The 25,084-nt window shown below is 40.6% G+C and overlaps 1 protein-coding gene and 1 long non-coding RNA gene across 9 annotated transcripts in view; one reads left to right on the top strand and one right to left on the bottom strand.

Moving 5' to 3' along the window:
• The window catches only part of RIF1 (replication timing regulatory factor 1), a 49,698-nt gene extending 37,001 nt beyond the window's left edge, over positions 1–12,697 (bottom strand). For 3 of the 7 annotated variants that reach the window (XM_072789172.1, XM_072789175.1, XM_072789174.1), the window contains exons 1-9: positions 12,556–12,697; positions 12,261–12,374; positions 11,757–11,835; positions 7,561–7,657; positions 6,435–6,577; positions 6,250–6,344; positions 5,125–5,314; positions 3,458–3,550; positions 202–340 (exon numbers count right to left, since the gene is read on the bottom strand). In XM_072789172.1, coding sequence (XP_072645273.1) covers positions 202–340; positions 3,458–3,550; positions 5,125–5,314; positions 6,250–6,344; positions 6,435–6,577; positions 7,561–7,657; positions 11,757–11,835; positions 12,261–12,364 — 940 coding nt within the window. In that variant the 5' untranslated portion in view covers positions 12,365–12,374; positions 12,556–12,697. Of the gene's footprint in view, positions 1–201; positions 341–3,457; positions 3,551–5,124; positions 5,315–6,249; positions 6,345–6,434; positions 6,578–7,560; positions 7,658–9,274; positions 9,430–11,756; positions 11,836–12,260; positions 12,375–12,555 lie in introns of those variants that run through there. The other 4 variants (XM_072789177.1, XM_072789173.1, XM_072789176.1 and 1 more) reach the window with 4 other exon arrangements.
• LOC140611994 (uncharacterized) lies at positions 12,030–22,767 on the top strand. 2 transcript variants are annotated; one of them, XR_012013343.1, is made up of 4 exons: positions 12,033–12,274; positions 13,160–13,272; positions 13,778–13,918; positions 22,261–22,767. It is a non-coding gene; the product is annotated as an uncharacterized lncRNA (long non-coding RNA). The 2 variants fall into 2 exon arrangements; XR_012013342.1 differs by lacking the exon at positions 22,261–22,767 and having other exon boundaries at positions 12,030–12,274; positions 13,778–14,080.
• Positions 22,768–25,084: the final 2,317 nt, after the last annotated feature.

Here is a 25,084-nt window from a genome sequence, read left to right as displayed (position 1 = left end):
AATTTTGTATCTGTGATTTTTCAATAATGCCTAAGCTTTTAAATTCTATTTAGCTACAAGCTTATTTTCTTAAAAAAAAAAAAAAAAATTTCAAAAGGTTAAGTTTCAATATAGACTCCAAGAAATCGAAAAGGCCTTGTTCATCTCACTTGAGTAAAATTCATTTAAAAAAAAAAAAGTCAATTTTAAAATATTACTTACCTGGATTCAAAGCAAAATTATCTATTAGACTCTTCCAAGCAATAAAAGCTATTTTTTTAATCATGGGTGCCCCACTACGAAATCCTAGTTCTTCCAGCTGTAACAGAGAATTAATGAAACTCCCACTTCGATGCAAGGTCTAAAAATGAAAAATCATTACAAAGTTATTTATCTACCTAAAACAATATGTAGATATTATTATTATTCATTTATCTAAGTCATTATTAGCTATGTAAAATCTTAAAATTTTAACGTTTAAAATGTCCTGAATCCTATATATGCACATTCAAAACTCAAGATCACAGAATCTAATCCTCCATCAATTAGATAACGGATAAACATTAGAGAAAATTAGGAAGGTAAGAGAAATCCCAAATCTTACCAACATAGTATCAAAAAAATGGTGTCCCTCTGGGGGGGAAAAAAAAAATCAGAGTATTTAAAATTTAAGATAAAATAAGAAATGTTGAACCTTGAAACTAATAAAAATAGCTTTTCCAAATACACTGAAATAAACAGGAAAAAGTTAAAGGAAAAAAGGACAAATGACAAGTAAACAACGCATCACAAAGAAACACATACATTAAAAAAATGAAACAGCAATTGTAGCTATAAATCACATATAAACTGAATAGCACATAAACAAACAGAAAGTAACTTGCTAAGAAAATCAAAGAATTCATAAAAAAGCTACTAAAGCTAGTAAAATAAATTCAGCAGTTACAGAGTATACAAGATCAAGACACAAAAACTAGCTGTGGTTCTACACAACAGCAACAATCTGAAAAGGTAATTAGGTAAGGAATTCCATTTACAATAGCACTGAAAAGAATTAAATACTCAGGAATAAATCAAACCAAAGAAAAGACTTCTACGCTACAAGCTACAAAATATAGCTAGAAAACATTTAAATAGACCTAAATAAATGGAAAGCCATTCCACATTAAAGTACAAAGTTTTAATACCATTAAAATGTTAGTGTTATACAGAGCAATCTACAGATTCAACAAAATCTCTATTACAAGTCCAGCAGCCTTTTTCACAAAAAAGCTCATCTTCAAATTCCTTATGGAATTGCCAAGAGCCCCAAACAGCCAAATCAATTTTGAAAGAATAAATTTAAAAGAACTTACACTTGCCTTCCAAATTTACTTCAAAAGTGAAATAAAATTAAAACATATGGAAATGGCATAAGGGACCCCGGGTCTCAAAAAGTTAAGCACAGTACTACTATATGACCCAGCAATTCCACTCTTTTTTTTTTTTTTTTTTTTTTTTTTTTTTTTAAATTTTTTTTTTAATTTATTTATGATAGTCACAGAGAGAGAGAGAGAGAGGCAGAGACACAGGCAGAGGGAGAAGCAGGCTCCATGCACCGGGAGCCCGACGTGGGATTCGATCCCGGGTCTCCAGGATCGCGCCCTGGGCCAAAGGCAGGCGCCAAACCGCTGCGCCACCCAGGGATCCCTCCACTCTTACACATATATCCAAAAGAATGAAAAGCAGAGAATCCAACATATATTTGTACATCAATGTTTATGGCAGCATTATTCACAGTAGCCAAAATGTAAAAACAAGCCAAGTGTCTGCCAACAAATTATAATAAAATGTAAATAAAATGTAATCTAAATAAAAATGTTATAGAGTAAAATATTATTCAGCCCTAAGAATGAAATTTATTAAATGCCTGCTACTACATGAATAGAACTTGAAAAAATTACATATAGAGACAGCAAATAGAACAGCAGCGACCAGATGTTGGTGGTAGGGCAGTAGAAGGAGTCATCGTTTAACATGTATAAAGTTGGGAGATGATGAAAACGTTCTGGGGGACGCTTGGGTGGCTCAGTGGTTGAGCACCTGCCTTCAGCCCAGGGCGTGATCCTGAAGTCCTGGGATCAAGTCCCATGTCGGGCTCCCTGCCTGGAGCTTGCTTCTCCCTCTGCCTGTGTCTCTGCCTCTTTCTCTGGGTCTCTCATGAATAAATACATAAATAAAAAATCTTTAAAAAAAGAAAATGTTCTGGGTATAGATAGTGATGTTTACACAACTTGTGTATGTGTTCAATGCACTCAACTGTATACGTACGATGGTATGATAAATGTTTATTCGCTACAATAAAAAAAAAAAAAAATCCCTTCCCCTCAAAAGAAACAAACAAACAACCTGGCTTAAAGGCAAAACATATAGTTGATCCTCACTAACCATCAATGTTAAGTTCTGTGAAGCCCACCACAGAACAAGTACTGAGCCACTGCTCCTAGGGAAGATGCAGGTTAGGTTCCTATGAGAACTTTTCTGTCAACCAAATGACCTTAACCTTGTTTCCTATTTATTTCTGTTTAAAGATACCATATGTATTGTTGATTCACTAACACTGAACTCTTAGCCAGTAACACTGTACCTCACGCCTGAAGAGTGTGTACATAATATGTGTAATCTCTCCCAGGGCACATCACAGTCTTCCTGTGCTTAGGAACCATGGACAACACTTTGGCACTAAGCTTGGGGGCCATTTAAAACTAAATTCACCAAGGTAAACCACAAAATGTGGAAAATGTGTCACTAAGATTATGAAAAGGACATGTGGGGTTTTTTTTGTTTTTTTTTTTGTTTTTTTAAGATTTTGAGAGAGCACTCACAAGCAGAGGGAAGGGCAGAGGGAGAAGCAGGCTCTCCACTGAACAGAGGGCCCTATGCGAGGATGGATCCCAGGACCATACACCCTGGGATCAAGAGCGGAGAAGGCAGACGCTTAAACAGAGCCACCCAGGCTCCCCAAAAAGGACATACGTTTAAAAAAAAAAAAAAAAAAGGGATCCCTGGGTGGCACAGCGGTTTGGTGCCTGCCTTTGGCCCAGGGCACGATCCTGGAGACCCAGGATCGAATCCCACGTCGGGCTCCCGGTGCATGGAGCCTGCTTCTCTCTCTGCCTGTGTCTCAGCCTCTCTCCTCTCTCTGTGTGACCATCATAAATAAATAAAAATTATAAAAAAAAAAAAAAAAAAAAAAAGAAAAAAAAAACATTGAGAGTTCAAATAAAAAGGCAGAGTATAACCTTGCTCTACCTCTGCTAGGAACCTGCATGCTGGTGGGACTCAAATTTATGCTACTCTATAGGTTTACAACTGACTGAAAAAGCAGAAGTACTTATTGTGGGTTTGCAAACAAACTTCGGTGAGTAGCTACATCTTCCTATATGGTATTCATGAATAAGAAATGAAAGGGTCTCACAGGTATAAACTGTAGACTTACCTTCCCAAGAAGTTTAACAAACAAAGGCCACAATTTTAACACGTAAGTTTCATTCTTACTCATAAATAGCTTATGGAGTTCTGAAAGTAGTTTCTGCAAACAAAAGCAAAAATATTTACCAAAAACACTCTTGAGAATACACAACATGCGGTTCAAACTGTCTCAGCTGAATTAACTTTTCCCAATGTTTTATTAGAAAAACTTTCATATACATAGTAAAGCTAAAAGCTTTACAGTGTATGTCCAAATATAAATAGCATTACCATCTTACTATGCTTATCACAAATCTGGCCATTATTTCATTCATCAATTCAGCTTAATCGTTTTCTACCAATACCCTTTTCCCTGAAAACTTCAGCATGTGTATCTTTAGAGTTCAAATGATACTGTTTTAACTCTTTACTCTTTAAAATACATTAATAACTTCATGGATAACAGCTGAGAACATTTTCGTTGAAATTTATAAAAAAAATTCTATATACGCTTAGAAAATTAATAAACTTAGCAAAATAAAAAAAAAATTGCAAAGACCCTGGAGCTACTTTATTAGGCTCCAAACATTACCATGAGGCCTCCTAAATTTTAAAAAATAAACAAAACCCCAGGCTTTCAAATATGGAAAGCTCCCTCACTACACCTGGATTACTGAAGGTTACCTCTGAACTAGTTTCCCTTCTACTCAATTCCCGTAGAGTCTATTTTCAACACTGGCACAGTGATCCCTTTAAAGTCCAAGTCAGCACATATAACAATCCTAGACTCAAAATCTTCAAAAATGGTTTTCAACAGAAGCCAGAGTGAAAAACAAATGTCTCACAATACTGCCCAAGGCCCTATGTGATTTGGCCCTGTTTCTCTGACGTCATGTCCTATCCTCCAATCCTCATTCACTCTATCATACTGGCCCCCTTGCCCAGGGTTCACTGAACACCAACACAAAACCATCAGAGCAGGGCCTTTTGCTCTCACACAGTTCCTCCTGCCTGGAATGACCTTACATTCCCTATCATCCAAGTACCTAATTTTTATACACTTTCAAATCACTGTTTAAATACCTATTCTTTTCCTCCCTCTGTCCAAAACACTTCCTCTCCAATGGCACTCTCCATCTAGTCTCTACAGTTCTCCATTACGTTCTTCGCGGATTATACCATATATTCTTTATTGCCTCTCCCACTAGACAGTAAGTGCCAAAAGTTTCTTCTGTTCACTGCTATATTCAGTGTCTAAAACAAAGGCCAGCATATAAGTGCTAATAAATATTTGTTACGAGAACAATGGTAGAATAGCCTAAAAACCTGGGGCAAGTAATAACTTTAGGAAGCTGTACACATTACAGGCACGTATGTGCTTTAAATTTATACCTATTGGATTACGTTAAAGCAACCCAAATAGCACTGAAATCAGTTAACGTTCTCCCTTTTCCAGAAATGCAATCTCTTTCAATCACTATTCACTGGGGATGAAATAAAATGCCTGGATCTTACAAATACCAAATAGACTCCTTAAACTGGGAGTAGTGTACCTATACTAACATAAACAATTACTTATGTTTTATTAAAAGTGGAACTTCCCAGATCATAATGCAATTATACCACTATGAGCCCTAAGTTTGGGCCAGAAACTTACAATGCAGTACTCAAAAAATCCTTATACAAAATACTTACAGTAGTCATAAGCTGCTCTGTGATAGATGCTATTTCTTGTTGCTTCTGAAGCAACAATGGCATTCCCATCTCTAGAGCAGTTGCTCCCCGCAAATGCACCTTTTGGGCTGAATGAACCACTAAAGGTATCACCAGTTTTGCCCACCTAATGGACTCTTCTCCCATTTGAACTGGGGCTTGTTCAATTAGTCTGTAATAGAGAAATCAATAAATAAATTGGCTTGACCTCACCTTTTATGTCCAAACTACTAGGAAAATAAGCAGCACATAGAAATATACCTAGTAGTGTCCATTTGTTTTAGTATACATATATGCATATACACAAATATAATCTTACTTACTAATTTATAGATTTCTGTATTATTTTTTATGAATTTTTTAACATAAAAAAACACACCACCTTTTCTTCAGATTAATATTTAAAATATTAGTTTTTTTATAAAGTAAACTCAACATTCTTTGAGGACAGCCAGAGAATTGTGACATGTTATCATGCAAGACATCAGAACACAAATTAGGTTAAGCAAATAGCTCAATTACGGAAAACTTTGAAAGAATGAAAAACAAGGTAAGATAAAGCACATCAACAAAGTTTGTATGCTGTCAGCATATCCTTTAAAGAGAAGGGATGTATAGGAAGAAGGTAGAGGATTTTGCTGTTTTCCCATCTGCTAATGGCTGTTAATGCCTTCTTATACTCCCTATGGCCTATTTGGGAGCCTATTATTATTTTTTAAACTCTTCCAAGTTTTAATGGAAATAATTCAAAAAATCAGAATCATGTTAGCAGCAGCAATATAATCAAGACTTTATTTTTATGTATGCTCTACAACATGGGGATTGGACTCAATACCCCGAGATCAAGAGTATCATGTTCTACCAAATGAAACAGTCAGGCATCCCAACCAAGACTTCATTTGTAAGACTCAGTAAAAATAAAAACAAGAAAGAAACCTAGTAATATAAACACATCTACTATTTTTTCCTGTTACCTTTATTCCTTGAGACTTTTAGAAGACATTTTGTTCTTTTCATGTCTAATTCATATTCAAGTCCCCAAAGTCCATTTCATGTAGTAAATTCTAAATTTACTGAAACTATTCTTCCAAAACAGCAAATTCATACCTTATGATGACATTTAACGCTTCATAATCAACAACAGCAGAATGCATCTCTCCTCTATTAAATACTATTTCTAAAGAATCAATTATAGTGGATACCTAAAAAACAGAACCAAAGAAATACAAATCAAATAAGCCTGAATTTTTAAAGTGGTATGTGTTGAAAAAACATACAAAAACCATACTCACTACTTTGCCAATGACTTCAGCAGGAAACGTCTGCTTGGATATCACCCAAAGTGCCCTAGTACGTACATTTTTGTCTGGGCTCTTAACACTATCATTCAATTTTAAAAGCAGTTCTTGAATATCTGTCTCTGAAAAACGAGCAGCTTTAATTATGTGAAAGTTTGCATGTTTTAAAATCTCAACTACAGACACGGAAAAACATCATACTCTTCACTGTGAAAAAATTAAATGTATATCCAGAGAGATGGATCAGCGAACCAATGCTAATATCAAACTTCATCCCAAAACACAAAACTTAGGACAGATGGGAAGGGATACTCAGAGAAAATAAGCAACATACTCAATTTTGTGCAACTGAGAATATTTCACTGGTATCGTTATATGTTGATACCATATATATAACAATTATCATTTATTGTTTTATTTAAACATTTAAGACAAAGATGCTATAAATCCTCCACCTTTGCTCTAAAATGGACTTCTATTTTAGACTGGGAACATGTGTACATATAAAAAAGGGCATAAACTTTACCATCACAGAAAAAGATGGTAGTAACTTTCTGGCATTTCCTATTCCCTATCTTGGATTTCCCCCTTTCTAGAGGTCACTTCCTAAGGTTCCCATTAAAATGGCAAACTACAAAGGAATAATTAAGGTCACTTGAAAACTTAGCTACTTTGGGTTCCAAATTATCCTAATACTACTATGTAAAAGAACTTTTTAATTCCAACACATTCATTAGTGCATATGCTTGCTCTATACAATAACCATCTAACTGTCGTTAACTTCCTAAGCAGATATACTTCTTAAAGGAGAAGGTTCATTTTTTGTTACGATCATTTCAAAATAGGTTTATGTTCTCTTTAGAGCAAGCGTTATGTTTATCAAGTTAAAGCTATGTCTAGAAAAAACGAGCTTTTAAAAAACGATAACCCAAAGATTATTTCTTTCTCAAAAGCAAATCCTAAACTACAATTTACAAAAGTAATACAAAAGTAACAGTATTTTTAACTTTATCAAACTAAATTTATAAACTCTAAAAATATTTTTTGTGTCAGTGTCAGACATTTCTCAACCAAGTGCTAAAACATAAACTCTAAAAATATTATGCCATAATAAATTTACCTGATAATCCCACAGTAATTTTGGGATTATATAAACAAAACCCCAAAGCCTGTAGAGCAGCACTACTGAGGTCTGAATTTTGACTGGAAATGTGAATCTACAAAAACAAAAGGTACATTATAAGCAATTATGGTTGTAAATATATTCTCAGGGAACAAAAGTCGCCCAGAAAATAAAATTGTTTTAATCCAATCAACCAACAAATGTTTGAGGAATAAAATCAGGAGGCCATCTATACAACTTGGCAAAGAAAGGAAGAGCACTAGAAAGGGATCACACTAAAAAAGAATGTTTCTCTTAAAAAAAAAACAAAAACAAAACAAAACAGCTCCACACAGCTGAAAGCAATAAAAGAGCCAACAAACGGAAAATGTTAAAGACACCTCCACAAAAGGTAAGCAAGACACTCAAAAACACAATCTAGCATCCTAGCTCTAGAGTAGAGTGACACTTCTAAGACAGAGCGTGTTGGAATGTAACGTTTACGGAAGATCTAAAATGACAGGAGCTTTAAACATTATCTCAATGTTTTAAAAGAAATCCTTATTTTGTAGACTGGAAAATCTGAATGATCAAATGGATTTGAACAAAATCCATAAAATCCCAAACCTGTCAAAGGTATTGTTATATTCCCTAACCCTACATTTCTTTGTAACTTTTTCTTGGTACCATTTCCTATTTCCTATTCCATTTCCTATTCCAAACTGAGTTCTCTTTAAATCCCCTCACTGCTCTGAACCAGGTATCTTTTTTTTTTTTTAAGATTTTTTATTTATGATAGAGAGAGAGAGAAAGAGAGGCAGAGACACAGGCAGAGGGAAAGGGAGAAGCAGGCTCCATGCCAGGAGCCCAACGCGGGACTTGATCCCGGGACTCCAGGATCGTGCCCTGGGCCAAAGGCAGCCGCGAAACCGCTGAGCCACCCAGGGATCCCCCTGAACCAGATATCCAAGGAATACTCAGCTATTTGCTGCTCTCGAGCAGGAAAAATAAGTATATAGACACTTCCCTGAGGTACTCTTTTTATAATTAAATGAAACAATTCAAAAAAACAAGCACTGGAGCATAGGACATTAAAACAACCAGTCCTAGGGGCAGCCTGGGTGGCTCAGCAGTTTAGCACCTTTAGCCCAGGGCCTGATCCTGGAGACCCGGGATCCCAAGTCAGGCTCCCTGCATGGAGCCTGCTTCTCCCTCTACCTGTGTCTCTGCCTCTCCCCGTCCCCCCCCCCACCCCCCCACCCCCCCCCCGGTGTGCCTCATGAATAAGTCCTTAAAAAAAATAAATAAGTAAAACAACCAGTCCAGGGAAACCTTGTTGGGACTCCTCCTACTTCCCTAAGAACTTTTTCTGTAACCTCACTTAATAAAACTCTATGGCGGGCAGCCCCGGTGGCTTAGCGGTTTAGCGCTGCCTTCAGTCCAGATCGCGATCCTGGAGACCCGGGATCGAGTCCCACGTCGGGCTCCCTGCATGGAGCCTGCTTCTCCCTCTGTGTCTCTGCCTCTCTCTCTCTCTCTCATGAATAAATAAAATTTTAAAAAAAGATCTCTATTAAAAAAATAAAAATAAAACTCTATCGCTTATTCACAAAAAATAAATAAAACAATTCAGACAACCACAGAAAGACAGTATTAAACATCTTAGACTGAGGGCTACTACTGTTAGCTCTTGGAAAGTAAGCAGCTGTGATCAACTTTTAAGTATATATACCTTTAACTGTGTTGCCTTCAAGATTGTCGTGGGTGGGATGCCTAGGTGGTTCAGTCCTTTAAGTGACCGACTCTTGCTTTCAGCTCGGGTCATGATCTCAGGGTCCTGGGATTGAGTCCCAGTTCCCTCTTTCCCTCCCCCAAGCTCTTAGGTGCGCTCTCTCTCAAATAAATCTTAAAAAAAAAAAAAAAAAAAAAAAAGTCATGGGTTCCAGAGCACCTGGGTGATTTGGTTGGTTAAGCACCCAACTCTGGATTTTGGCCCAGGTCATGATCTCAGGGTCACGAGACAGAGCCCCATGTCGGGCTCTGTCTGGGTCAGCAGAGTCTGCTTTATATTCTTTTCCTCTGCCCCTCTCCCTCTCTCTAATAATAAATAAAGCTTAAAAAAAATGTTGTGGGTTCCTAGACTCAACACTAATAGAATTCTAAACAATACAGAAACATGCTACAGTTCACCTAACCTGGCTTTTGTTCTAAAGGAATTCAATTATCTTTGCAGTACTTAATAACTCACCTAGAAAGCTCTTGTTGATTGTCAAGTTTCTGTTGACTTTCCTATCTAACCACCCACAGGCTTCCAAATAATTATTCATCAGACATTTAAGTTACAAACTCTATTAATTAACAGTGCAAGCAATAGAGTTCCTGATCCTGCACTTTCTCAAATACCAAATTTATGAAAATGCATGCTTTCATCACATCCAATAAACAACTGGAATGCCGAATATGATAACGAAGAAAAATGGGATATTACAATTAACACTGTGTAATAATATTATTAATAAGTCCCAAAACACTACACAAAAAAGTTCTTGCTTTACACAAACAAAAAGCACTGCTAACTAACAGGAATACTTCTGGGCAGGCAGTACCTTAAATGCCTAACATTTAGCTGGAAATCGTGCTAAAATGTACATTAGATATCATGACAGACACTTCTGTTTAAAAGCAAGAAAGTCATAGAAATAAGAACTCTGTGGAGATGGAATTCATCTTCTTCATTCTAAAAAGAAGGAATGAATTTAGGGATGGGGGGGGTGGGGGCTCAGCGGGTGAGCGTCTGCCTTTGGCCCAGGGCATGATCCTGGCAACCTGGGAATGAGTCCCAGTCAGGCTCCCTACATTGTGTCTCTGCCTCTCTCTCTCTCGCTGTGTATCTCATGACTAAATAAAATATAGATATATCGATAAATGGACACAGAGAAGGAATTTAGAAGTGTTAAGGACCGTCCCAAAGCCACTGTGTACTTGAGGATCAGATGTCCTCAGTCTGATGCTAAACTACAATACCTCCCTGCAAACAAGCAAGATAACCATAATAACGGTTTTTTAACAAGAGTAGCAAAAACTGATGGTGAGTGAAGATTAAAAAAAAAAAAAAAAGTCACCACAAAATTGATCAGACAAAATTAAAGAATCATTTACTTATCAGAAGTACATTCCTACAAAAAAACAAACATGAAATAATCCGATAACTGCTTTTAAAATTTGGAGGAGCCTGGCTTGCTCAGTGGGCAGGAGCGTAGGTCTCTTGATCTCAAGGTGGATTTGGAGCCCCACATTAGATTTAGAGATTACTTAAAAATAAAATCTTTAAAAAAGAAAAAAAAAAGAAAAGCGGGAAGCCTGAAGCCCAGGTGGCTCAGTGGTTTAGCGCCACCTTCCGCCCAGGGCGTGACCCCGCGGTCCCGGGATCGAGTCCCGCCTCCGGCTCCCTGTTTGGAGCCTGCTTCTCCCTCTGCCTGTGTCTCTGCCTCTCTCTCTCTCATAAATAAATAACATTTTTTAAAGTAAGTAAATAAATAAAAATAAAATCAATAAAACAAAAGCATAGATTTTTGTATTCAAGTGGCCTTGGGCAACATAGAGCAGATTAAACCAATTTGTTCTACGCAGTGGGGGTTCAAGAGAACCCTTACAGGGAGGGAGATGGAGGATTAAGGAAGAGAAAACACGCAAGGTGATTAAGAAAGTAATCGGCGGGGGCAGCCCGAGTGGCTCAGCGGTTGAGCGTCTGCCTTCAGCCCAGGGCGTGATCCTGAAGTCCCAAGATCGAGTCCCACATCGTGCTCCCTGCATGGAGCCTGCTTCTCCCTCTGCCTCTCTCTCTTTCTTATGAATAAACAAAATCTTAAGAAAAAAAAAGGAGGGGGGCGGAAATCCCTGGGTGGCGCAGCGGTTTGGCGCCTGCCTTTGGCCCAGGGCGCGATCCTGGAGTCCCGGGATCGAGTCCCACATCAGGCTCCCGGCATGGAGCCCGCTTCTCCCCCGGCCTGTGTCTCTGCCCCCCCACCCCCCGTCATAAATAAATCTTAAAAAAAAAAGGAAGTACTTGGCGCCTAATAAATCCACAAACGGCCCTGTAGGAATCGCACTCTTATACCAAGCCTTTTTTTTTTTGGAGTCAGCTTAGAACTTTCCACCACACACATATAGACCCCCCAAAAAAAAAAAAAACTATTCAGTAAACGGATACATACTTTCAAAACTCTGAGGAGCTGGGGAAGCCTTTTCTCGATTTCCGTAACGACTTCTTTCCCATCTTCTCCAGTCATTCGACTTAAAATCAGAGAGGACACAAGCTCACCCACATGGCGCGCGGAGGGCACGGCGGGGCGCCCCGCACCCAGGCCTAAGGACCCCCCCCCCCGAGGGCAGCGCCACGGGGCACCGCGCGTGACACGAACGCGCAGGAACGGCCGCCGAGGGGGCTTCCGCACGCACGGGGCGGGGGGCGGAGGGGGCCACGCGACGCCACACGCTACAGTGAGCGGCCGTGGTTTTCCAACAGTTGTTACCCGGCGGGCGTCGGCACCTGCAGGGCGCGGAGGCCGGGGTCGTCGGGGCCCAGAGCCGCCCGCCGCCGCGCCCGCCGGACACCGAACTTCCAGCCAACTTCCGCGGCGCGGCTCGGGCGGCGGGGCCCACGTGCGGGCTCCCCGCCCCCCCCCCCCGCGGGGGACCCCCGCCCCCCGCAGCCTCACCTGCTCAGGGCCAGGTAAGCGTCGGCCTGCTCTCCGGGCGCGGCGGACGCGTCGTCGAGCGTCTCCAGCAGCGGCGCCAGGGGGCTCCCGGCCGGGGCCGTCATGTCGGCCGCCCTGCGCACGGACCGGAAGAGGACGCGACCCCTTGACCGCCCGGCCTCCCGCCCCCGCGTCCGGGCCGCTAACCGCCCCCCGCGCCCCCGCCCGGGCCGCCCCGCCGCCGCTCTCCCGGGCAGCTCCCCACGGGGGGGGGCGGGGCGGCGGGCCGAGGTCCGCCCGCGGGCCCGGCGCTTACCCCACGCACGCACAGCAGGGCCGTGTCCTCCCGCGGCGCCCGACCCCGCCGAACGCGACTCCCCGGCGCGGCCTGTTTACTCTCGCGTGCGGCCCGCTCCCGGCGGGACCAAGATGGCGGCGGGGGCGGGCCCGCGGGCGCGCGGGAGTCGGGCAGGCCTGGCCGCGGAGCCCCGAGCGAGTCCAACAGGGCGGCGGCGCGCCGACGTCATCGATGGCCCCGCCCATCGCGGGGCCCCTCCCGGGGGCGGGCTCTGGCTGCGGACTGCGCCTGCGCCTGCGCCTGCGCCTGCGCCTGCGCGGGCGGGGCCTCGGCGCTCGGGCGGGGGCGTGTCCTTTCCTCCACGTCACTTGGCGGGAGGAGGTGGCTGCAGGGGCGTGACCCCGGGTCCCCGATCCTGTCCCCAGCGGGCCCCCCGCAGGGCGCCTGCTGCTCCCCAGGCCTGGGTCTCCGCCCCCCAACTCTGTGTCTCTTCAATGCATAAATAAAATCTTTTAAAAAAAAGACTAGAGTTGCATTTAGATTGCTGTGGATTCCAACCCTGGCTCTGTGTGACTTCAGCAAATTAGCCAACCTTACTTTTTTTTTTTTTTTTTTTTTTAAGGTTTTATTTATGCAGGGAGCCCCCTGCGGGACCCACCGCTGAGCTGCCCAGATGCCCCATGACCAACCTTTCTAGGCCTCCGTTTCCAACTCCGGAAAATAGGGATGGTCAAGGTAACCACGGCAGGTGAAAGTGAAGTGAGAACAGGTAGGAAAGGAGCCCTGGGTGTTAATTGAATTTAAATTAAAAAAAAAAAAAAATTTTTTTTTTTTTAAGAAGCCTTTGGTTTTCACATTTTAAGTGTTCATAACAATGGCCTGGGGATATTTGTGGTTAAACTGCCAGATTTCTGGGCCCCACCCTTAGACCTTGTGATTCCGAGGATTCAGTAGGTAGCTCCCAAAGACCTGCATTCTTTAATGTAGGCCCCAGGTGTTGAAGGGTGGGACTTGGCGGGGACTTCAGGCGCGGAGAAAGGACTGTGTATACTCTTGACTATTAAAGTATCACCCTCCCTTTTCCTAGGCCTCAGACCTGCCCACATCGCGCAGGATAAGACCAACCTCACACTGGGCATCTTATTTTTTGTTGTTGTTGTTTGCTTTACTTTTTTCTTTTTTTCTTTCTGATGCCACTATTATTTTTATTTATTTTTATTTTGTTTTATTTTTATTGCAGTCCAATTTGCCAACATATAGCGTAACACCCGTGGCATCTTAGACTCAGCAGCAAGCGGTTCTTCCACATTGGCCTCACAGGTTTCAGATCCCCCACCTCTCCAGCCTCCACTTACAGACTCTACAACTCTCAGCTGCAGAGGTGGGTGCTGCATTTTGCCCTTCTCCGCCTCTAGCCAGGTGTCTGCCAAACTAAACGCTCAATACAGAACATGTTTCTTAAGAAAAAAAAATGGAGGAAGAGAGGGAAGGAGACACACCGATTTTGTGAGCCAAGCTATGGAAATTAAAGACTTAAAAAACAGTGAAGAGTTGTAAGTCTGGGTAAAATGTAGAGACACTGTAGAAGTAATCATACAGAAAATTTTCAGCACAGCCTGATAATGAGTTCTATAAGCTTCAGAGGGGAAAGGGCTCATTTTGTGGGGTTTGGCAAGACAAGATACTTAAGGTAAAGAAGTTATTACACAATAAATGAAATATGGACAAGTTGGCAACATAAGATTTCAGTAAAGTAGACCTGTTGTAGGTTGTAGACCTGTTACTGAAAGTAAGAGAGTATCTTAAAACCATAATATTAAAAAAAAAACACATAATATTTTTATGGTGGCTATGAGATTACTGAAAACACTGAGCTTGCCTTAAGACAGTACCTCCGCCCAGTCCTTCTGTGCCTTCCTGTGCTTTATTCTTCCAACACTATCACTGATACTGCATTATATACCTAGATTTTATTGTGTCTCTATCCGTGAGAATGGAAATTCCTTGAGTATAGGGACTTTGTTTTATTCATTTTTTTCCCTATTTATATCCCATTTACAAAGAAGAGGTTGGGGTGGTCATGTTGCTTGTACCTCTTTCGAATGCATAGTCCTGTGATCTTCCTAAAATGTTTCATAGTATTATTGTCACTACTGAGACTGAAATCCTTCCCATCAATCATAGAATAAATTTCAAAACTTTTGATGTAACACGTAGGCCTGTGATGATTGGGCCACTGCTAACGTTTCATCTCCACCCTTATCCCCACCTCAGCCAAGTTTTGAACAGTCTACCACGATCTCTAACTCTTCTGTCGTTGAAGATCTGTGGTGTTCCTTGTGTATAGAACATTAACTCCCTTTTTCAAGTGTGATAAATCAGAGTAGATTAAAACCACGCCTTTTTATTAAGTCCTTCCCGTTTATTCTTTCCCCAAGGAAAATTATTTAATTTTTTAAAATATTTATTTATTTATATATTCATGAGAGACAGAGAGGCAGAGATCCAGACTGAGGGAGAAGCAGGCTCCCTATAGGGAGCCCCACCTGGGACTTCATATCAGGACCCCGGGGTCACGCCCCAGCCCGAAGGGAGGCGCTCAACCAGCCACCCAAGTGCCCCTCCCCAAGGAAATTAAATGCTTCTGCCTTCATGCTGACATAGTTCCTTTTTTTTTTTTTTTTTTTTTTGGAAACCTGTTAAATATCTCAGTAATTTATTGTTATTTACTTTTTTTTTTAAAGATTTTAAGTAATCTCTGCACTCAAAAAAAAAAAAAAAAACGTAATCTCTACACCAAATGTATACCTCAAACTCAACAACCCCGAGATCAAGAGTTGCACACTCCACAGACTGAGTCAGCCCCACGTCCTATCATTGTTCAGTTCTGTATGTCTGAGCGGCCAAGTGCAGGGTTGGTCTGAGGAGAATTAGTTGTAGCCTGATATCAATCAGTGCCCCCAATCTTTTTTGGTATTTTCTCATCTAAGGTGCTAAGAGATTACACAGAGTCTAGACAAATCCTCTTCCCCACCCAGACCCTTCTCTCCACACCCTTCCAAAGAGATTGTTATCCCTTTTCTTTTAAAAAAAAAGGATTTTATTTATTCACAAGAGACACACAGAGAGAGGCAGAGACACAGACAGAGGGAGAAGCAAGCTCCCTGCAGGGAGCCCGTGGGACTCCATCCCAGGACCCCAGGGTCACACCCTGAACTAAAAGCAGACGCCCCACCCCTGAGCACCCCCCTTCCCCAGGCATCCCCTTAAGCTTCTCTTTTGTAGAAATTCTGGAACTACTACCATAGATCTTCTCTTACTAGGCAATAAATTCATAGTACCAGGCATTCATTAAGTACATTTTGTTGTTGTTATTTTTCATAATTACATTTTTAAAAAGATTTTATTTATTCATGAGATACACAGAGGGAGAGGCAGAAACACAGGCAGAGGGAGAAGCAGGCTACATGCAGGGAGCCCGATGTGGGGTCATGCCCTGGGCTGAAGGCAGACGCTCAACCCCTGAGCCCCCAAGCGTACCATATAATTACATTTTTAATTAAATTTTTTATGTATTAATTCATCTGTCCTTTCATCTAATTATCCAACCAATATACAATTCCTGTCTCTCTGCCTCTTCAAACCGTAAATCTCTTTTTCTCCTCAGAACGTCATAAAAAGCCTTGCACCTTCAATCCAGTGTCACTTCTAACTTGCACATTTCTGTCTCTAACCACCGCATTATTCAGCAAATATCAAGCCTATAATCTTAGGTCTCTCAATGACAACTTTCTCCTACTTGCCCCCAGTAGTCCTAATGATATTTTCTATCTAATAGGTGTTAGACCTGTCCACCTAATATCTACCTGGGATCCCAATCTGTGGCCTGAACATAATCATTTCAAGATTATAAAATTGCTTTTTTAACTGCTTTTCATTGAGTGCTAGATGTTGTGTGTACATTATCTCATTTACTCCTCACAGTGGTTCTAAAACAGTGAAGTACTCTTCCTGGATTTACAAATAAGCTAAAAGAGTTAAATAGAGAACTTTAATGTTTTCATACAGAACTCCAAAGCTAACTTATTTAAGTGACATTCATTCATCAGCATTTAACGAGCTCTACCCTGCATAAAGCACCGTGGTGGTATGGTTTCATAATAGATGTATTCTTGAACATGGTTTAGAAGAATTCAGTATAAAGAGTCCTATGGAAGCTCACTGTTTACAGGACTCCTGTAGTTATTCCTTTAGTAAAGTATCTATCTGTGATCCAAATTACTGGAGTTAATGTAATAGCCCAGCTTTGGAACCAAATAGATGAGGATTCAAATAGTGGCTCTGCCACTGTGTGACTTAAGATCTTCAAGTAAAATACTTAACTTCACCATGTCTTCAGCAAATAAATGGAAAGAGGGGCACCTGGGTGGCTCAGTTGGTTAAGCATCCAAGCATCCAACTCTTGGTTTCCACTCAGGTCTTGATCTCAGGGTCGTGAGATCAAGAACCCTGAATAGAGCCCGGCATCAGTCTCCTAGCTGAGCATGGAGTCCACTTGGGATTCGCTCTCCTTCTCCCTTCAGGCTTGTGCATTCAGGCTTGTGCATTCTCTCTCTCTCTCTCTCTCTCTCTCTCTCTCTCTTAAATAAATAAATACATCTTTTTTAACAAACAGAAAAACACCAACATCAAAGTTCAGTAAACAGTAACTATTATTGCCCATTGTCTAGCACAAATCCTAGCACATGGTATTTAACAAGTGCTTATTATAGGATTATGTAAGTAAAGTATATTAATTGAAAAGTTTATAAATTTTTGCTGAAATGTATTAATTAAATTTTCATCATTTAAAAGTTGTGGAGAATAAGGGTTCTCAGAGACATCTGCAACATTACCCAACATGGTAACTATTTTACTGGATTTATTTAAACAAAGATCCAGGGCAGCCCAGGTGGCTCAGTGGTTTAGCGCCGCCTTCAGCCCAGGGCCAGAACCTGGAGACCCGGGATCAAGTCCCACATCGGGCTCCCTGCATGGAGCCTGCTTCTCCCTCTGCCTGCGTCTCTGCCTCTCTCTCTCCCTCTCTGTGTGTCTGTCATGAATAAATAAATAAAATCTTAAAAAAAATAAAATAAAGATCCACTTTGAGGATGGGGGGGTGCTTTTTAATTCTGTGTTGCTGATTTTTCAACAAGTAATATGTGAAAAAAAAGCTTTATAAAGATTATTTTATCTTAACATTAGTTTATATACAGTGAGTATACACAGCTAATAACACACTCTGACTAGCTACCCTTACATACTCCACAATGTCATCAAATTGTAATAACAAGAAGTGCTTCGTTTTCATCTTTCCACTGGGCTGGACAAAGAGTTCCTATTATTTATGAACAAAGCAACTCTTTTTTAGATGGGAAAATTTAGCCCTTTTGAGTTGAAATGAAGAGAGGCGACAAACTGAATGTAAGGGCTAAACCTGGAGTCCTACTGATACGGTTTGAATCCTTCTTAGCTGTATGACTTTGGCAAGTTACTCTCTTGTGCCTCAATTTCTTTATCTGTAAAACGAGAGTAATTACCTTTACGTCGTAGGTGTCTGAAGTATGTGTAAGTTCATATGCAGAAATTGCTTAAACAGTGACATGTTATAAATATTCAGAAGATGTTAGCCAGAGAGACTGGTTTCTCAGGTTCAAGTAAGCCAACATTTATAAAACCACAAATGCTTCCCTCCAAAAAAACCCAAGCCCTATTTTCATTTAAATTGGTTTTCTAGTCCACATTAAAATATGAGACTACAGCCATCAACAATAATTTATTGTTCTATATCTTAAAGTGTGATTCCAGAATCATTGCATCAGAATCACAGGGGAACTTCCTTATAAAGCAAGTATCTGGTCCAGACCTGGCAGGCCTACTGAACCAGGAGTTCCAAGACAGCCCTGTAATCTGCATTTTATTTTTTTAAAAGATTTTATTTATTAGAGAGAGAGAGAGAGAGAGCATGAGTGCAAGCAAACGTGAGCAGGGGGGAGGGGCAGAGGGAGAAGCAAACTTCCTGCTGATTAGGGAGCCCCACCCACACTGGATGTGGGCGGAAGCCAGCCAGGAACTTACTGAGCCAACCAGGCACCCTCCATAATCTGCATTTTAATATGCACACTAAATGATTCTTTTTAACACAAAATTGAGATTCCTACTGTGTACAAGTTATAAATGTTCTTTAACTCTTATGGGAGAGCTCTTAACTATTAATTTTATTTGTAATTGGAAAAATAAAACTATTTTTAAAAGAACCAACTTAATGTACAGCAGAAACCCTTTGCCTATATCTCAAAACATTCGTGGAGAGGACACAAAAGTCTTTTATGAGCTCAAAAACTACAAAAATAATTGATACTGACACAAGCCTTGAGGAACCAAAAGGGAAAGTGACTCACTGTCATGCTTCAGGCCTTTCTAGAGAAAGAACATAATCACAAATTTAGAAATTTAATGTAATTTGAATTCATCACAAAGGGTATTCAAGGCAGGATTAAACCTATTTTTCTTGATCACTGAGTTAAGTTAATTTTTCTTAGACTATCCTATTAACATAACTGAAAATTTTTAAGCCCCCAAGTATAGTATGGATAAAACAGAATTTTGAAATAAATTTGTAAACTTGGTTGTCTGCTCTCATATGATACTTGTAGAAATACAAATTGGTACAATCTCTACGAAGGACAATGTGCAATATTTTTCAAAATTTCAAAATCCCTAAGTTTTTGATGTTGAAATTCTACTTGTAGATGATTATCCTACAAATGTACTCATTCATGTGCAAAATGAAGTATGAAGACTTTTGTCAGTTGCAGAGTTGTTTGTAAAAAAAGAAAGAAAGAAAGAAAAAAAATTAAAAACAACCAAAGAGGACATGGTAAATAGATTATGGTACATCCAGACTGTAAAATACTATGCAGCTCTCTATGTACTAATTAATATATAGTGATATCCAAAGTATGTTTAATAGGAAAAAAGTTCCATTGAAAAGAACCAATGTTAAAGGAATAACACATTCTAGAGCTGAGGCTGAAAAAAATATAAAAGCCTGCAACATTTTTTGGTGTCAGAAAGTAAACAAACTGCTTAGGGGCACCTGAGTGGCTCAGTTGGTTAAGCGTTTGCCTTGGGCTCAGGTCATGATCCCAGGGTCTTGGGATTGAGTCCCCCATGGAGCTCCTTGCTCAGTGGGGAGTTTGCTTCTCCCTCTACCCCTCCTCTCTCCTCTTGCGCACTCACTCTCTCCTTCTCTCAAATAAATAGACCAACTCTTAAAAAAAGAAACAAATGCTTTAAAAAATATGGGAACATGTTAAAAGGACTCAGGAGACAGCTTGAAGGGGTTCTCTTGGCTGAATCTGGAACAATGGATCATAAACCATCAAATAAGAAAAGAATCCATGAGCCCTTAATGATGCTAAAAATATAAGTAAATAAAGGTAAGGGAGGGAATGACAAGAGTTAGGAAATCACCATTTTGCAACCGCGGTAGTGATAAATGATTCAGGCAATAATCATCAGTAGGTTCTAAAACCACCGAGCAAAAATCTGAGGGCGAACAGAGTCTTGAAATATCTAAGATAGTCACCAACGAGGGGCGCCTGGGTGGCCGAGTCAGGTAAGCATCCCGCCCTTGGTTTCGGCTCAGGTCCTGATCTCATGGGCTCTGCCTTAGGATGAGCTGAGCCTGGAGCTTGCTTGGGATTTTCTCTCTCCTCACCCTCCGTCCCCCCCTCTCCCCGCCTCACACATGCGGTCTCTCTCCCAATGAACAAACAAAATTTTTACAAAAAGATACCTACCAAGTAAGAAGAGACAAATGGTAACTTTACAGCAGAGACACCCAGGAAAAGCATCGAAACCGGTGCCAACTGACACGGTATTGCGCCTGCCAAAAATCTATAACCTGAATCTATCCACGAGGGAAGAATCAGAAAAACCATAATGAGGGATATTCTTTTTTTTTTTTTTTTTTTTTTTTTAAAATTTTTATTTATTTATGATAGTCACAGAGAGAGAGGGGCACAGAGACATAGGCAGAGGGAGAAGCAGGCTCCATGCACCGGGAGCCTGATGTGGGATTCGATCCCGGGTCTCCAGGATCGCGCCCTGGGCCAAAGGCAGGCGCCAAACCGCTGCGCCACCCAGGGATCCCGAGGGATATTCTTTAAAAACAAAACAAAACAAAAAAGCAAAAGCCAAACAAGAAACTACCCTGTGCTCTTCAAATGACAGTGTCAGGAGAAACAAAGGAAAGCGGAGGGACTGTTTCAGAATTAAGAGGATTCAAGAAACATGACCATCGCAGTGCAATCCCCAGGGGTGTTAGTTAAGCAGCGGCTCCCGATTTCTGCTCAGGTGATGACCTGGGGTCTGGGACTGAGCCCCCGCCGGGCTGTGCCGAGCCTGGAGTCAGCTCGAGGATTCTCTCCCTCTGCCCTTCCCCCTACTCACACACTTTCTCTGTCTCAAATACATTAAAAAAATAATAATAATAAAATGCAATATGTAATCCTGGACCAATGCATTGTGGAAACAATACATTTTGCTTCGAAAGGGTAGTGAAATTTGAAGAAAGATTGTAAATTTTCTATACTTGACAATTATGCTACGGTTATGTAAGAAAATCAGAATAAGAAATTCCAACAAGTTTAGGAAAAGATTGATAGTTCTGTAGCCATAGGAGCAGAACGAGTTTTAAACACATCCAGTGGATACACACAAATCATCTCGGTGAACGGGCTTCCGCAAGCCAAGCAGTCATCATCGCTTCGGAAAGTCGGTGGAGCCGGGCTGCTGAACTCACTCCCAAAAAGAAGCCGCAGAGCACCCAGCAATCCACACGGCCACGGAGTAACCGAGCTGCTAGGGATAGTGCCAAGCTGCATGTGCCTCTGCAGCCCGCCCACCTTGGCCTCCACGTTTCCCAGAGACCCAGCAGTTTGCTTTGCTCAATTTTGCCTGACCAGTATTCATCTTTTTATTTTAAAAATTGAGTGGTAGGGACGGCTGGGTGGCTCAGTGGTTGAGCATCTGCCTTCGGCCCAGGGTGTGATCCTGGGGACCCGGGATCGAGTTCCCACGTCGGACTCCCTGCATGGAGCCTGCTTCTCCCTCTGCCTGTGCCTCTTCGTCTCTCTCTCTCGGTGTCTCTCATGAATGAATAAATAAAATCTTAAAAAAAAAATAAAAATTGAGTGGTAGTTTCATTATCTTGTAATTCTTGAAGTTCCCCCCAGGTCATTTTGAAAATTCTTTGTTGGCAGAATTCCAGGTAATTTTTGGGCCAACAGTTGTGCTTGACTGGGCCCCTTGTGTCCAAGCTTTGTCAGTCAAGGTCAGCTGCTAAATGAATCAGTTTCAATAACCATTTGATCTCTTTTTTCACTGAATTTTTGTTAGTGTATTTGTAACCAAGTAGGTCTTTACATAAGATCATGAGGCTTAGGTTTTTGTTCTAAGTAATCAGACCTTTGGGTTTAGAATAACACCACTTGGTAATTACACCAAAGTGTGTAATGAGGTTATTAGACCTTTTGCTTTCAAATTCTACCATTTGAAAATGTTTGCCATCAACCTGCTTATTCTCCTGCTGCATGCTTTGGTTTTGGGGATGTGTTGTTGTTGTTGTTGTTTTTCTTTTTTTTTTTTTTTTTAAGATTTTACTTCTTTATTTGACAGAGAGAGAACCAGACATGGAGCTCAACCCCAGGCCCCTGGCACCATGACCTGAGCAGAAGGCAGACACAACTAACTGACCAATCCAGCCAGGTGCCCCATCTTTCATTTTGATTCAGTCTTTTGCTCATGCATGATTTTGTATTCGTATGCACTGGCCATTTGAAAAATATTAAGTCATTGAGTTTTATGGATCTTCCAAATGTTGACAATTTGATTATATGTTACCAAATATCACATTTGTTTAATACCACTGTCAGCATCAGAAAGGTCTTTCTATTGGTATATACTTAGCAGTTGAATTTCTGGGTCATAGGATATGAGAACATTCAATTTTATAAGGCTATGACAAATTATTTTCTAAAGTGGTGTTCCCAATTTATAATCGCACAAGCAATTTTATAAAAGATCTCATTGGGCAGCCCGGGTGGCTCAGCGGTTTAGTGCAGCCTTCAGCTCAGAGCATGATCCTGGAGTCCCACGTCGGGCTCCCTGCATGGGGCCTGCTTCTCCCTCTGCCTGTGTCTCTGCCTCTCTCTCTCTCTCTCTCTCTCATGAATAAATAAATAAAATCTTTAAAAAAAAAAATCTCATTGATCCACATTTTTTTCTGATACTTGATAGTTTTAATTTGTACCAGTCACACTGTGTAAAAAAGTATCTCACCGTGGTCTTGAGCTGCATTTTCCTGATAATGAATTTGAGCAACACTTTATATTATTCTCTTATGTGAGATAGATGACATACCTTTTATTCTTCTCTTTTTTCCTGTTTTATTGAGATAATTCCCATTCTGTACAATTTACCCTTTTAAAGTGTACGGTTGAGGGACTTTTGATATAGTCACAGGAGTTGTACAGCCATCATTGAAATCCAGTTTAGAACATTTTTATCACCTCAAAAAAAAAATCTTGGGGCGCCCGAATGTCTCAATCAGTTGGGCATCTGTCTTCAGCTCAGGTCCTGGGATTGAGCCCCACATTGGGTTCCCTGCCCTCTCCCTATGCCCCTCTCCTCCACTCATTCTGTCTTTCTGAAATGAATAGATAAAATCTTTAAAAAAAAAAATCTTTGTGCTTTCTAACTATCACCTCCTTTGCCACCTAAAACCAGCAACCCCATCCCCACACAACCACTAATCTACTTTCTGTCTCTATAGATTTGCCTGGACATTTTATATAGAATCACATAATATATGACCTCCTGTGACCAGCTTCTTGCACTTAGTATTTTGTTTTCTAGGTTTATCCATGTTGTATCATCCTTTTTAATGCTAAATATCCCATTTGAATGGATATACCACATTTTGTTATCCATTTACAAATTCATGCACATTCAGAGTTAAATTAAAATCCTGGTCTAGCCTGGGTGGCTCAGTGGTTGAGTATCTGCCTTTGGCTCAGGGCATGATCCCAGGGTCCTGGGATCAAGTCCCATATCGGGCTCCTTGTGGGGAGCCTGCTTCTCCCTCTGCCTCTGCCTCTCTCTCTCTCTCTCTCTCTCTCTCTCTCTCTCTCGTCTCTCATGAGCAAATAAATAAAATCTTCAAAAAAACAAAACAAAAAAAATCCTTGTCTAGAGTAAAGTTAAGGGCTATAATTAAAGCACCTCCTAATCTTCAGAATGGCACAAATTTTACTACAGAATCCGAGACTCTAAAGATCTTTATTATTCTGGACTATAGATCCATCCCAACTAATTTAAAGGGAAAAATGTTTGAAATCAGCAAGACACGAAAGAAGAGATTTTAAAAATATAGCGGTGAAAAACTTCTAAATACAAGGGAAAAAATATACTACATAAAGCAATTATAAAAGCCTTTTTTTTTTAAACATTTATTTATTTATTTATGATAGACATAGAGAGAGAGAGAGAAAGAGAGAGGCAGAGACACAGGAGGAGGGAGAAGCAGGCTCCATGCCGGGAGCCCGATGCGGGACTCGATCCCGGGACTCCAGGATTGCGCCCTGGGCCAAAGGCAGGCGCCAAACCGCTGAGCCACCCAGGGATCCCCTAAAAGCCTTTCTTTTAAGGGTAGACTATAGACAAAGATTCAAAACTGTAACATAAGTAAAAATACAAGACAGACTTTAGGAAACTTTCAAACGGTCCTCTTGATTAGATAGAGTACCTGAAGTGAAAGGAGCCTTGCCTTCTGTTTTTATAAATGGTTCACACCTAAATTAGGCAATTTAATTAAAAAATTAATTAAAAATGTGAGATTGCCAATTTAGAGGATATCTAATATGTTGCTCAACATTTCCAGATAGCTTTAAAAAGTAACAAGCTAGAAACCAATACATCTTGTGGCTCTCTTGGTGAAATAACCCAAAATGTCTCTTCTCTAAGATATGGGAGCCTGTAGATAAGGATATTTATAAATATAGTGAGCAGAAGGGCCGTTAAACAAACTGTGTACCACACGGCAACTATCCATCCATAAATCTACCCAGTGATGCAGCTCCAAGGTAGAAGAGGGCACCTAATAATCCCCAGTCCTTGTTCTAATTCCCTAGAGGAACAAAATTCCTGTGTATCAGTCTATCTAACATTAGCTTCACCTCTATCACAGAGCAAAAATTTTAAGTTGTCTAAAAGGAAGAAAAAAGACAAATTGACTTTTTATGAGAAAAGAAGAAGTTTTTTATTAATGTAAAAATGACGGAATCAGAACTGTTTTAGAAAAAAAAATGAACAAGATAAATTTGAGTATATAGAGTAAATTCTGAAAGGCTCAAAGAAAAATAAACTTCATTTTCTTTGGTTTAATAGAACCATGCAAGTCAAAACCTTTAACAATTCAATGTCTTGGCTATAATTGATATTT

Source organism: Canis lupus, chromosome 20 (genome assembly GCF_048164855.1).
Source record: "Canis lupus baileyi chromosome 20, mCanLup2.hap1, whole genome shotgun sequence".
Taxonomy (NCBI): domain Eukaryota; kingdom Metazoa; phylum Chordata; class Mammalia; order Carnivora; family Canidae; genus Canis; species Canis lupus.
This window is presented reverse-complemented; position numbering and strand designations above follow the sequence as displayed.